Source organism: Cottoperca gobio, chromosome 7 (genome assembly GCF_900634415.1).
Source record: "Cottoperca gobio chromosome 7, fCotGob3.1, whole genome shotgun sequence".
Classification (NCBI taxonomy): Eukaryota; Metazoa; Chordata; class Actinopteri; order Perciformes; family Bovichtidae; genus Cottoperca; species Cottoperca gobio.
In genome coordinates, this window is record NC_041361.1 from 1,356,387 (window position 1) to 1,370,398 (window position 14,012).

Below are 14,012 nucleotides of genomic sequence, written 5' to 3' on the forward strand. Positions count from 1 at the left end.
ATTTTAGAAAATCACCAGATACATCCATGTCAGTCACGTGATACTTTACTTCAAAATGTAAGCGCACAAGCAACAATGAGTGGAAAACAAACGTCTTTAAGGAGCTTTTTTTGGAAAATACCCAATGAGGAGGCAGAAGAAGAAGAGCCTTCCAAGAAATAGAAGCTGCATTTAAAAGACAATATCAGAATTTCTACTTAAAATACGTGTTTATCGCTACAGGTGATTCTCATGCGCCACTCTGCATAATACACAGGCTTGCACATGAGGCAACGAAGCCTTCAAAACTGCTTCGGCACCTGGAGACCAAGCACCCCCCATTAAAAGACAAGCCCTTGGCGTTTTTTGAAAGAAAACATGAACAAGAAGGACAAACAACTACTGATGGTCACCACATCAACACATGCGAGTGCACTGAGGGCATCATACTTAGTGACTAACCGTATTGCTAAGAGAAGAAACCTTTTACTATAGGTAGTGTGCAAACACGTGACAAAACTGTGTGACGCATGTGTGCGACGCCATTTTGGATGAAAAACAAATCAACAATGGCGTCTAAAGCGAGCAACAATACAACTCCGACTTCAAAGTATTGTGACTCTCTGGAGTCCTCTGCAAAGGCAAGATTCAGAGAAAAAGTCCAAATTTGCGACCTTGACCCGTACACGCTAAAGCCGTCTGATTATATTGAGGATTTAGATTCATTACCGCCGATTGAATATCCGGATATTGTGAACTACCTTGTGCTACAAACGTCGTGGGCAACCAACGCACAAATGAAGGCATACAAGAGCTTAGATGCTTATAATGTCTGTTTCTGGCTGGGTTGGTAGTCTTCTTACCAAACCAGTGAAAGATGACAGGGTGCTCGTCCATGCCCGTGTAAATCACTCTCAAAGAGCTTGAGATACATCGCTCAAGCCGTGCTTTGTGAGTGAGAAGATGTTATCCTCGCACACTGTGATTGTATGGCTGGATTAAGCGAAGCATGTTCTCACATTGGTGCTTTGCTTTTCACAAGTGAAGTAGTCTCAAGAATAAGCCAAACAAAAACATGCACAGAAGAAAAGAGCAAATGGCATCACATGTAAAGAAAGTGCCTTATTTACCAGTCAGCGATATGGAGAAGTAAGGTCTTACAGAGTTCGGGTATATCATATGCACAAATGTTTAACGTAGACATTGAAAACATAGCTTTAGCATGAGCTCTTACCAGATATAAAGTTGACGCCACACACACGGGTGAATTGTGCTTTTTCTTCTGTTAAATCCTCACGAGTTATGTTGCTAAACCACAGTTTACGGCGTTCAGTATACAGCAATTCATCCCTCTTTTGTGGATCATTGTTTTTGATGATTTTAGGAAATCTAAAGAACCTTTTCACTGGGTCACGAGTAGCGTTATGACCACAATTATACACTGCGCACACGATTGGCATTTTCTTTCAACCTTAGACGCTTAAATACAAAGAAAATTACGAAGCGTCGTCTTGTTTGTGTATATCATCCAACATGGCTGATTTACGGGTTGGGAAATAAGCGTGATGTCACATGCCCCTATATTGGACTGGCTCGTTGCAGAGACACAAGCTCAGGGCTCCGTCTAATTCAGCGTAATGGTGAGTTTTTTTATGCACTTTATATTTGTTTTTATGCCGGTCGTATAATTTTATTTCGTCATATTTATCCCCCCACACTTTGAAGGCCGGTCCTTAAAAATATTGTCTTACATGAAACCGGTCCGTGGCGCATAAAAGGATGGGGACCGCTGGACTAGAAAGTATAGTGTGCAATGGTGTGTGAGGGGTTTACAGTTGGTTATGAACCTCAGAGCAGATGAAGTATAGTCCATAGTCCAAGAGCGGCAAGAATGTGGCAGCTACAAGCCGTTTTCTAGCACTGGTGGAGAAGCAGGCCTTGTTTCTAAAAAAGAAGCCCAGTTTTAATTTCAGTTTCCTGAAAAGATTTTAAAGCAGAGGTTGTCGTCAATAGTGATGCCTAAGTATTTGTAGGTGTTGACAATTTCAATGGGGGTACCCTCTTGTCAACAGTCAGCCACCTACTTCAACCTGCTACAACTCTCCCTCCAGATGTCTCCAACCACCACCACGACGACTTCCTGCAATTCTTTGACACCAAAATCAACATCATCCACCATCAGCTGACCTCATCCTGCACTTCCAAGTGATCCACCTTGGATGGTTACCACCGGCCAACCATTCACCAGCACCCTGTAACGGTACGATCAAGACAGAAGGGAGGTGTGACTCAATTGCACGACACAGAGTCAGATAAGTGTTGAATGGGAATAGTCTTTACTGAAAACTTTGCAGTTGCTATGGTACACGCATAGACAGTTGATCATACAAATTATCAAGGGGTAATCCAGGAGCAGAGTCGGGTCACGGAAACAGGTTTGGTACACGGGCAGATACTCAGCGTAGCAGTACAGCAGACAAGGATCAGGCAAGGGCAGAATCGAGTCACGGAAACAAGGTCGAGGAAGCCGGGGAATCAAACGCTTGGGAAACAGGAAGACGGGACTAATGCTGGAACTCTTGACATCGAAGTACGAAGACGAACTGGCAACGAGAGACAAACAAAACAGACTCTATATACACACCAAGTACTGAGAGGGAACGAGACACAGGTGAGGACACTAACGAACAGATTGGGAACACCTGGGGGTAGGAAGTAGAAACAACAGAGAATAGGTAATTAACAAAATAAAACAGGAAGTACAAACACAACACAAAACATCTAACGAACAGGCCGACTTGGACTGTAAGGAATCTGGGTGTGACACTGGACGACCAACTGTCCTTCAGTGCCAACATCGCTGCAACAACCCGCTCCTGCAGACGCACTCTTTATAACATCAGGAGGATACGTCCCCTGCTGACTCAGAAGGCAACGCAGGTTTTTGTCCAGGCTCTTGTCATCTCACACCTTGACTACTGCAACTACCTCCTTGCTCATTCAGAATGCAGCAGCCCGACTGATCTTTAACCTCCCCAAGTTCGCCCACACTGCACCGCTCTTCCACTCCCTTCACTGTGTCGGCCCAAATCTGCTTCAAGACGCTGGTGCTGGCCTACCGTGCTGTGAATGGATCAGGCCCTTCCTAAATCCAGGCCATAGTTAAACCATACACCCCAGCTCGCTCACCTCGCTCTGCATCGGCCAATCGGCTCGCTACTCCCTCACTGCGAGCGGGACACAGATTCCCCTCAAACAAAACCCGCCTGTTTGCTACCCTGGCTCCAAAATGGTGGAACAAGCTCCCCATTGATGTCAGGTCAGCAGAAAGCTGTCACACCTTCCGTCGCAGACTGAAAACTCACCTGTTTCAACTTTACTTCAGCCAATGAAGTAGAAAAATAAAATAAATCTGTTCTTTGTATGTTGCACTTACATTGGTTTGGCTTATTTGAGGCTATTGTTCTGCACTTAAATGATTTCACCTATTTGAAGCTAATGTACTAAAGATATCAGCTGTTCGGAGTTCAATCCTCATGATTGTTTGCACTTATTGTAAGTCGCTTTGGACAAAAGCGCCAGCTAAATGAACATGTGCATCATTTAGGTGCCAGCCATGAACTAACAAAAAATAAATGAATACATCTTCATCCATGGTGGGATGATGGGGGATAAATAGAGGGATAATGTGAGAGGTCATGAGGTGTTCAGGGAGTTATCTATACATGTTGAAATCAACAGGGAGGCTAACAAATGAATTTGAAGGAACAATTGTCCAGACACATGAAATCAGTGGCATTACTAACAGCTTCCAGTTCCAGCTATAGTAGCTGTGGTACTTGTACTTGTGAGACGTCTGTAATACTAATGGAACTATTTTAGCCTGAGCAGTCACAGTAGTGGTAGTGCTGTAGTTATAGAACCAATGGTCCTTGTAGTATCAGTTTTATATGAGGTTGTTGATTGTTACCGGTTTGTAAGGGCTTCAAGCTTAAGCTCATACGATTTCAATACTCTTATTAAATTAAACACACATCCGCTACAAAACTGCATCTGCCAAATAAAAACATTTGGTATTTCATTAATTTATAATGAGTAACCACTTATTCAAATTTAATCTAGTTGATGATCGATGGATGAAAAAAGGAAGGAATTTGCACGCGCACATCTTTCACTTCCTGACAGCTGACACAACAACAGCAGAAATCTACCTGTGCTCGTGTGTTTTTCTTCACTTCTTTGTGTTTTATTCAATTTCCTGTATCCCGCTCCCGTGTGTGTGACCCTGTTAGTTTGGCTGCTGAGTGATGCGGCGGGTCGTCAGTTCACTGAGGAGGAGATGGCTGCTGTCAGGTAACACAGAGACACTGAAACACATCCAGAGAAATACAGTGAAGTATTCAGTAGTTTACTTCAGTAAAAGTACTAATACCACACTGTGAAAAGACTCCACTACAAGTTAAAGTACTGCATTCAAATCCTTACATAGTAAAAGGAAAAGTATGTGAGTATAATCAGCAATATGTATTTAAAAGTATGAAAGTAAAAAATATTAATTTTGCAGTAAATTTTCCCTGTTAGTGTTTCACTATTATATCTTATGTTTCTGTATTAATATTCCTGCTGCATTAATGTGTGTGTTACATGTTCCTGTTACATTAATGTGTTTGTTACATGTTCCTGTTACATTAAAGTATGTGTTACATGTTCCTGCTGCATTAATGTGTGTGTTACATGTTCCTGCTGCATTAATGTGTGTGTTACATGTTCCTGCTGCATTAATGTGTGTGTTACATGTTCCTGCTGCATTAATGTGTGTGTTGCATGTTCCTGCTGCATTAATGTGTGTGTTACATGTTCCTGCTGCATTAATGTGTGTGTTACATGTTCCTGCTGCATTAATGTGTGTGTTACATGTTCCTGCTGCATTAATGTGTGTGTTACATGTTCCTGCTGCATTAATGTGTGTGTTACATGTTCCTGTTACATTAATGTGTGTGTTACATGTTCCTGCTGCATTAATGTGTGTGTTACATGTTCCTGTTACATTAATGTGTGTGTTACATGTTCCTGTTACATTGATGTGTGTGTTCCTGTTGCATTAATGTGTGTGTTGCATGTTCCTGTTACATTAATGTGTGTGTTACATGTTCCTGCTGCATTTATGTGTGTGTTACATGTTCCTGCTGCATTAATGTGTGTTACATGTTCCTGCTGCATTAATGTGTGTGTTGCATGTTCCTGCTGCATTAATGTGTGTGTTACATGTTCCTGCTGCATTAATGTGTGTGTTACATGTTCCTGTTACATCAAGGTGTGTGTTACATGTTCCTGCTGCATTAATGTGTGTGTTGCATGTTCCTGCTGCATTAATGTGTGTTACATGTTCCTGCTGCATTAATGTGTGTGTTACATGTTCCTGCTGCATTAATGTGTGTTACATGTTCCTGCTGCATTAATGTGTATGTTACATGTTCCTGCTTTATTAATGTGTGTTACATCTTCCTGCTGCATTAATGTGTGTGTTGCATGTTCATGTTACATTAATGTGTGTGTTACATGTTCATGTTACATTAATGTGTGTGTTGCATGTTCATGTTACATTAATGTGTGTGTTACATGTTCCTGTTACATTAATGTGTGTGTTACATGTTCCTGCTGCATTAATGTGTGTGTTACATGTTCCTGCTGCAATAATGTGTGTTACATGTTCCTGCTGCATTAATGTGTGTGTTGCATGTTCCTGCTGCAATAATGTGTGTTACATGTTCCTGCTGCATTAATGTGTGTGTTGCATGTTCCTGCTCCATTAATGTGTGTGTTACATGTTCCTGCTGCATTAATGTGTGTGTTACATGTTCCTGCTCCATTAATGTGTGTGTTACATGTTCCTGCTCCATTAATGTGTGTGTTACATGTTCCTGCTGCATTAATGTGTGTGTTACATGTTCCTGCTGCATTAATGTGTGTGTTACATGTTCCTGCTGCATTAATGTGTGTGTTACATGTTCCTGTTACATTAATGTGTGTGTTACATGTTCCTGTTACATTAATGTGTGTGTTACATGTTCCTGTTACATTAATGTGTGTGTTACATGTTCCTGCTGCATTAATGTGTGTGTTACATGTTCCTGCTGCATTAATGTGTGTGTTACATGTTCCTGTTACATTAATGTGTGTGTTGCATGTTCCTGCTGCATTAATGTGTGTGTTACATGTTCCTGCTGCATTAATGTGTGTGTTACATGTTCCTGCTGCATTAATGTGTGTGTTACATGTTCCTGCTGCATTAATGTGTGTGTTACATGTTCCTGTTACATTAATGTGTGTGTTACATGTTCCTGCTACATTAATGTGTGTGTTGCATGTTCCTGCAGTGTGATGATTCATGAACACCGCAGGTCTGCTCATATTTTTAGTCTTTTACTTTAACTTTACATTTCTTCATTAGATGCTTCTGACACAAGAAAACAGTTTTTATCTTTTGATGATTACATTTTATATTTATAATTGTAAAGTCTGTAAATCGTTTGTTCAAATGTTTGTTCTTTAGCTGCAATTTCTGTTTTTGTATAACGTCAAGATCTTGTTATCTTTTGCGGATGATATTCAATATTGTCAAATAGAAATGAGCCAATAATGAATTATCTCCCCTCAATCTTTCCCCAACAGTTTCTCGCTCACTCTCATTGATGCTCTCGACACTCTTCTGGTAAGATCTGAAGAAAAAAAAATGTCATTCTGTAAACGTCTTAGATGACGTCTGATTATTATCAGAGACAAACTTTAGACTCCTGTCTGTGTGAAAGTGTGTTAAAGACTTTGACGTCAACGCCTCCGTGTTCAAAACCAACATCAGAGGTAAAGAGGAGGGGGCGGAGGAATTGTACCTTCATGTTAAGTAGTCAAACTAGCCTGTGTGTTTGTGTGTTTGTGTGTGTGTGTGTATGTGTGTCTGTGTAGTGGTGGGTGGTCTGCTGTCGGCTCACCTGTTAGCAGGACGTGCAGGGATGGACCTTGAGCCCGGTTGGCCCTGTTCAGGACCGCTGCTGATGATGGCCGAGGACGCTGCTCGAAAATTGTTGCCTGGTATAAACACACACACACACACACACACACCCACACCCCCACACACACACCTTTCATAAGTCACTAGAATAAATTACACAAATAGGCTTCAATTTGTTTATGTGCTACCAAACTAAATGCAAATCTTTGCAAATCTAAACTGCGATCGGAAGTTGTTTGGAGGACACGTCTGTTCTCACTCGATGTTTGTTAGTTTGATGAATAAGAATAAGTTCGTGTCACCAAAGTGAAGTGAGGGCAGATCTATGCACTGATCCCATATTCCAGAAGAAAGACACTTTATCGTAATAATAAGTGAGTCAACAATTAAATACATTACAAGGGATTAAAGGATGATAACTTAACTAACTCCAAATGTAAGAATCTGGTTAAGGAAAAATATGGAATGTAAAAGATGTGTAAACTGTGTGAGGTTTACAACACACAACATTTCTGATGATCCCTCGGTTAGATGTGACAGTTAAGACGATTGTGTGTGTTTGTGTATCTCTGCTACCCGCTTGTTGTTTCTTTCTTTCTTGATATAATGTTTCCCTCATCTGTCAACTATATCCTATGAAGTCACATTGTATCTGTTTTGTTTATTATTATTTAATCTTATGTTAAATGTATTTTATTGTGTCTGCTCTGTAACTATGAGCACACAAACACTGTGCACATCTCTTTCATGACACAGGTGTGTATGAGAGGGACGAGGAGCTCAACAGTTGCAGATAAACTCCTGAACACTGAAAACAAAAAGTTTTGGTACTAAAGTTCGTCTGTAAAGATTATTATTATTATTATTATTATTATTATTATTATTATTATAAATGCTATTTAAATAAAGAACTGCTGATTTACATGTTTCAATGTAGAAAACAAAAGTACAGGAAGGATCTTTGGACACCTGTCTGTCTCTCTGTCCAGGTGGGGAACCACATTGACAAGAAGTGGGTTGCTCAGGATGCGGGTATCGGAGCGGGGGTCGACTCCTACTTTGAGTATCTGGTGAAAGGAGCCATCATGCTGCAGGACGAGGAGCTGCTCAGCATGTTCCTGGGTAACGCTCACAGCCCTCTCATCTCGCTCAGCGTGCCTCTGAGCAAGGCACCACACAACCGCGCCTACATCCTAAAGACACATAAAGAATGAAAAACAAAGCCTAAAGGATTTCAAATCAACATCTATGTGATGACTTTTCTCAGAGTACGATCGAGCCATTCAGAACTACACCCGGTTTGACGACTGGTACCTGTGGGTCCAGATGCACAAAGGAACCGTCTCCATGCCAGTTTTCCAGTCTCTGGAGGCCTTCTGGCCCGGCCTGCAGGTACAAACAGTACACTGAACTTAAGCTTCTGATAAATGCATAATACTGGTAAATATTCATTTCCTTTGTGTTTCAGTCTCTCCTGGGGAACTTGGACAGCGCAGTGAGAACCTTCCAGAACTATTACTCTGTGTGGAGACAGTTTGGAGGTCTGCCGGAGTTTTACAGCATCCCTCAGGGTTACACTGTGGAGAGAGAGGGATACCCACTGAGGCCAGGTGTTACGCCTCAGACACAGGGAAGGAAGACTCATACGCACGACTCCGGACACAATGGTAAAGCGTAAGAAAAACAATACTTTACTTCAATAAAACAGAATCTTAACTGAAAGCTCTCACTAGGAGGATAAACAAAGTTCTCTGAAAAAACAATCAGGAAACAATCAGGGGCGGGGCAGACGCTGACGATGGTGGGAAACCACACAAGGACAGGAAGTAAACACAAGACATGACACAAGGGAGGTGAACTCTACAAAATAAAACAGGAACACAAATCCAGAGTCATGACACCAGGTCAGTCCACCTACCTGTTACCCAGCAATGACGTGGAGAAGGAGGGAAACATATCAGCACACAGACACAGAAAGTCCCTTTAAATAAAGACGCTCTAGAGTCCTTGGAGGACAGAAACATCAAAGAACTTCCATAAAACTCTAAATTAATATTATTTTCTTACTTTAAAACCAACATCAGTCCTGATAATAAATACTAAATATTCATTTAAAAGTGTTAACCCTTTAAATGTGAGTTTGTTGACATAATACCTGCATAACATTCTTTATATTTTCTATCTACTAAATACAAGGGAAACCTTTCTTTAACAGTCTGGGATATTTCAATGAAGAGCAACAACATTGATTTTGATCCATTGCATCAAACACATAATACAGCAGCAGTGCCCCTCGTGGAAACCATGGGAACAGCACGTGTTTGCTCCGAAGGGCAAACATCAGAAAACGGCTCAATTTGGTGGAAAACAGTAAAAAGTACAATTTTGAAAGCAGGGCTCCAGATTGAAGCCTGATATGATAGAAAGCATGAATTATTCTGTAATGGTTGTGTGTTCAAATATTGTGGTTTTAATGGGTTTCAATCAATCAAGGCTGTGAGTTTATTATAGACTTATTATAGGAGCTGAGGTTCAACTTCTAATTCAGGAAATAGAAAAGAAAACTCACACCTTTGCTAAAATGTTTGCCCTGCGCATTAACACAGCCAACATGATCAAAAACAAAAAATACTCTTAGTGAGGCATAAGGGTTAAGATACACTTTTAAATAAACACAAAGATGAACCACATTTTAACGTTGCATTAAAACTTGGACGGGTTGTTGTGGTCCTACCTGTTCCCATGAGCTCTCTGTTGTCACGGTAACAGGGGCTGTTCTGGTCCTCACTCTTCCTCTCCGACATGAAGTCGCCGCCCTGAGAAGATGACCACTTCCTCCTACAACAGCAGCAGCAGTCAGTGAAACACAAAACTTAAACATAACTTTCCTCCAGCTGCCCGTCCAGCTGCCCGTCCAGCTGCTCGTCCAGCTGCTCGTCCAGCTGCTGGTCCAGCTGCTGGTCCAGCTGATCGTCCAGCTGCTGGTCCAGCTGCTGGTCCAGCTGCTGGTCCAGCTGATCGTCCAGCTGATCGTCCAGCTGTTCGTCCAGCTGTTCGTCCAGCTGTTCGTCCAGCTGCTGGTCCAGCTGCTGGTCCAGCTGCTGGTCCAGCTGCTCGTCCAGCTGTTCATCCAGCTGCTCGTCCAGCTGTTCGTCCAGCTGCTGGTTGGAGTGGTAGTACTTGATGTGGTAGTGCAGCAGGCTCGCCTTCCTGAACGACTTGGTGCAGCCGGCTGCGGGACACTTGAAGGGGTTGTGCTCCAACTCAATGGAGAGAATGTGTAACATTAATTGCAAAATGAATAAACAGAAATGTAGTAAATGTATGTATAATACGTAATGGGAAGTAATATATTTATATACACAGAGATGTCACATAGCAAAGTGTTCAGCAAACATCTGGTCATTATTTGGTTTATATATTCTTTGCAGTCAACATTTTGCCAATTTTAGATTCTAATAAATTCCTGTATCGCTGCAACTTGTGTTTAATATTTGAGAACTTTGGCTTCTTTTTTTGAATAACATGTTTATATAAAACTCAAAGTGAGCTTTCATAGAAATACTTGTTTTGTGCGGACCAACAGAACTCATGTAATGTATCTACACTTGAAACATTTAAAATGATACCCAGCTGTTTGGGATGTGTACCGTATGTGCTTTAATCCTTAATAAATGATAAGGCGCAGACGCATGACTTACAGTACCTAGCCCTCATTTACAATATAACTGTACAGTTTGTATGCAGTGTTTGTGTTTATGTGGAGCATAATGTTTTGTATAGTTTGTCAGAGCTCTTACGTGGCTCTCTGCTGAATTTGTGAGTGGTGGGCAGGTGGGCCTGGCGCTCCAACAGGACGTCTGAGAAAGATTGAGATAAACAGACAGAGCGTGCGGTTATAGGAGGACTAAAGAAATAAACATCATTTATAGCAATAACTATTGAATCAGTCCAGATAGAGGACGAGTCGTTGCTTCTTTTCTCCTCTCAAAAACTACACTTGAAAAGTTGAGCCATCCTCAGTTTGCAGAATAGCCAATAATGTTATTATATTATTTTCCATACAGTCAGTAAACATCTCTCTTGTGATGGATAAAGGGTATTGGAAATACATGCAGCGTAATGTCATGTATTATGTATTAATTAAATGCACAATATTTAATCTTCTGCCACTAGGGGTCTCTCAATCAAAGAAATAACAAAAGATGGAGTTTGGTGGCGTCGTTTAGCAGCGGTGCATCATGGGAGTTCATCAGGTCAGTCAGGTTGTCCTTGTTAGGATTCCTTCAGTGTTCATCGTTCAGGAGGTTTTTATCCACAGAGGCCTCCTGTAATTATTCGTGTCTGAAAGTCTCTGATGTTTACCTTTGTCGATGGAGGCGGGGTCAGGAGGAGCGGGCTGGGTGGAGTCGGCTGTGATTGGCTGATTCTGAGCTCCACCGCTTCTACCTGGAAGAGGAGAAATTCATTAGTATTAGCTGCATGATTGTAGACGATGAAAGATTTAAAGGCATTTACCTCACCTACAAATTGAACACTTTGATTATATAATCAGACAGACATGTAGAATAACTATGTTAACTTACCGTCATCTGCTTTCTTCTTTGCTGGTGGATGGGAGGATGAAGGTTCTGCTTTCCTCTTCCTCTCCTCCTCCTCAGCTCCTTCCTTCTCCTCTGATGTCACGTTCTCCATTTCTTCCTCCTTCCTCTCCTCCTCTCTCTCTCCACCATCCTCCTCCTCCTCCTCCTCCTCACGCTCACCTTCCTCCCATCCCTCGCTTCCCACCGCACTCTTCTCAGATCTGGACTTCTGTGCCACCACACACACAAAACAAACAAACAAAACACTTAAGATCAGAGGAGTTTTGATTGGAGCAGCAAATCAGATGATGACCAATGGGAATGTAGCATTTCTTACTTCCTGGAAGGGTTTGACCTTAGTGGGCTTCACAGTCAGAACCACGCCGTCGTAGAAGCACACTTTGTAGGAGTCTGACACACACACACGCACACGCACACTCAAGATAGAAACATCTGGACAGGTGTGTGTGTGTGTGTGTGTGTGTGTGTCCACACCAGTTCTTGTGGCGGTCTCGGGCTTCTAGCTGAGCTCCAACCTCAAAGGTGATTCCTGACCTGTCCGGGGGAGTCTTCATCTGGCACAAAGAGAAAAACAACTATTATAAATGTATTTTTTCTGTCTTATACATATTTACACGACAAAGTTTGTTCTACGGTTAGTGGACAGTCCTTCTTATATATTTTATATTTCATATGTCTGTTTGTTTGAGCCTGAAACACTTTGATTGCTCAAAAGTGTGTCTGGTGTCACTCTGTGTAAACGTTGTTCTTGTGCATTTAGGTAAGAGCTTTGTCATCAACATGAATCTGTCCAACAACACACTAAGCTCTGTCAGCAAAGAAGAGAACAATGTTAACTTTGCATTCTTTGCAATGTTTATGTTGCTTTAAATGCCAACATGTGCAGAATAGAGATCAACATAGGCCGTCTCGCTGACTTCAACAAATTCCCAGAGTCCAAATATAAATTCACAATTCATATTGTTATTTTGCCAAATACTGCACCTTACCCCATCTCATCTCATCTCATTCTTAAGTGGCAGACAAACCCTTTTCCCAGCTGTGATAGGCTCGCTAGCGTCGGGGTTGGCCGTTCTCTTCTCACGATGTCTATCTTTTCTTGAAAAGCTCGTCTTGAAAATGGCGTTGTAATGATATCTGCGACCACATCGATCTCTTCTCCTCCTTCAGCCATTGTGGGTTGAAAAAAACAGCTTGTAGAAATCTAGACAAATTAGCTCGTTCAAAGTTTGCTAGCTCTGCATAGCTCTGCCTCTCAATAGTGCGTATCCAATCAAAAGACGTGGACGTGCCGACGTTATCGTACGCCTGCTAGCTGACCCCGGTGTCCCCAACTCGACATCTGATTGGTTAACGCCACAGTTTTGTCTCCGTTCACTTTAAGCTACAGGCGCCCGCACTGTTGCTTCTGAAGGCCTCAGGGCAGATCTCTTGGACCCTGGCAACACATCATGGCTGAAATATGATTGGATAAAAGCTCTAACATAAAGGCCAGACCTCCAAATCTCCATCTGAGGCTGGAAGCAGCGCAACCAAGAGGAAAGCTATGAAATGAAGAGAATAGACTATGGGGAATAATTTAATACATATTTGTGGAAAAATATATAAAAATGAAATGTATATTCTGATGATGTTTAGGCCAGCAGAGAAGGCCTTGCTGGCCCTGACGGCCCACCACTGAGTAGCTCTGTGAAATGTCACAGTGAAAGCAGCGAGTTCAATGTCGCCCTACGGGCTGTCATGGGAGCGGGCCCCTTTATAAAACTGTCCCCGCTGCTCAAACGTAATTATGAGCGTTAAAATGTGTCAAAATTAAATATGCTAAAATTAAGCATTATCTGATGCTAACTTTTGGTGAATTTAGGACAAATCTGCGGACGCGACTCAGAATAAGAATAATTTTTATTGCCATGTAGGTTTTCACCTACAAGGAATTTGCTCTGGTTTAGCTGGTGCATAAATATAAAGAAATAACAATTAACAATATATACAAAATACAAACAGTACAGATAACGTACAACACAAGGACAGATAAACAAAGTAAAAACTGTATTTTGGATGTTTTTGTTCCACTAGCCCGACAGAAGACATGTTATGGAAGCAAAATAGCCCACACCCACAACATAGTTTACTGTATGTTTTTGAGCTTATATAATATATAATTATAATTTAATATTTTTACGTTTATTTATCCCAATTCTTGCTAAACAAATATTATGTTTATCTACTTATTTGAATTAATATTCTTGTTTCTTTGGACCATTATGTTGAGTAAATGTCTGCAATGTTTGTATATTTAGAGGTTTTCTTTTTCAATAAACATCATAAACATCTTTTATTAATTCTGTTCTGAAATCCAAAGTGTTTTAGAGGGTTGTGCGTACAAGTTCCTGATACGGAAACTTTTTCTATTATTGACA

The 14,012-nt window shown here is 41.4% G+C and overlaps 2 protein-coding genes and 1 long non-coding RNA gene across 3 annotated transcripts; 1 reads left to right on the plus strand and 2 right to left on the minus strand.

Annotated features, from left to right (window-relative positions):
- Positions 1–7,964: 7,964 nt before the first annotated feature.
- LOC115010575 (ER degradation-enhancing alpha-mannosidase-like protein 2) lies at positions 7,965–9,888 on the plus strand. Its single transcript, XM_029435235.1, has 4 exons — positions 7,965–8,110; positions 8,256–8,380; positions 8,457–8,655; positions 9,758–9,888. Exons 1-4 carry the CDS (start codon positions 8,074–8,076, stop codon positions 9,814–9,816), a joined length of 420 nt encoding a protein of 139 aa, XP_029291095.1. The 5' UTR covers positions 7,965–8,073; the 3' UTR covers positions 9,817–9,888.
- LOC115010574 (protein stu1-like) lies at positions 9,833–11,715 on the minus strand. Its single transcript, XM_029435233.1, has 4 exons — positions 11,575–11,715; positions 11,354–11,437; positions 10,789–10,848; positions 9,833–10,251 (listed from the first exon to the last, which is right to left on the minus strand). The coding sequence occupies exons 1-4, from the start codon at positions 11,578–11,580 to the stop codon at positions 9,862–9,864; spliced, it is 540 nt and encodes a 179-aa protein (XP_029291093.1). The 5' UTR covers positions 11,581–11,715; the 3' UTR covers positions 9,833–9,861.
- A 46-nt stretch (positions 11,716–11,761) lies between these two features.
- LOC115010588 (uncharacterized) lies at positions 11,762–12,230 on the minus strand. The gene is made up of 3 exons (XR_003832498.1): positions 12,067–12,230; positions 11,909–11,982; positions 11,762–11,800 (listed from the first exon to the last, which is right to left on the minus strand). It is a non-coding gene; the product is annotated as an uncharacterized LOC115010588 (long non-coding RNA).
- Between the last annotated feature and the right edge of the window lie 1,782 nt (positions 12,231–14,012).

Bases quoted from the DNA above. Each gene is read 5' to 3' on its own strand.
- LOC115010575 (XM_029435235.1), top strand. From the start codon at position 8,074: ATGCTGCAGGACGAGGAGCTGCTCAGCATGTTCCTGG. The intron at 8,111-8,255 runs GTAACGCTCACA...GACTTTTCTCAG, and splicing joins GCTGCTCAGCATGTTCCTGG to AGTACGATCGAGCCATTCAG. The intron at 8,656-9,757 runs GTAAAGCGTAAG...TCACGGTAACAG, and splicing joins GCACGACTCCGGACACAATG to GGGCTGTTCTGGTCCTCACT.
- LOC115010574 (XM_029435233.1), bottom strand. The intron at 10,849-11,353 runs GTAAACATCAGA...AATCTTTCTCAG, and splicing joins CCCCGCCTCCATCGACAAAG to ACGTCCTGTTGGAGCGCCAG. The intron at 10,252-10,788 runs GTAAGAGCTCTG...CTCTCCATTGAG, and splicing joins CAAATTCAGCAGAGAGCCAC to TTGGAGCACAACCCCTTCAA.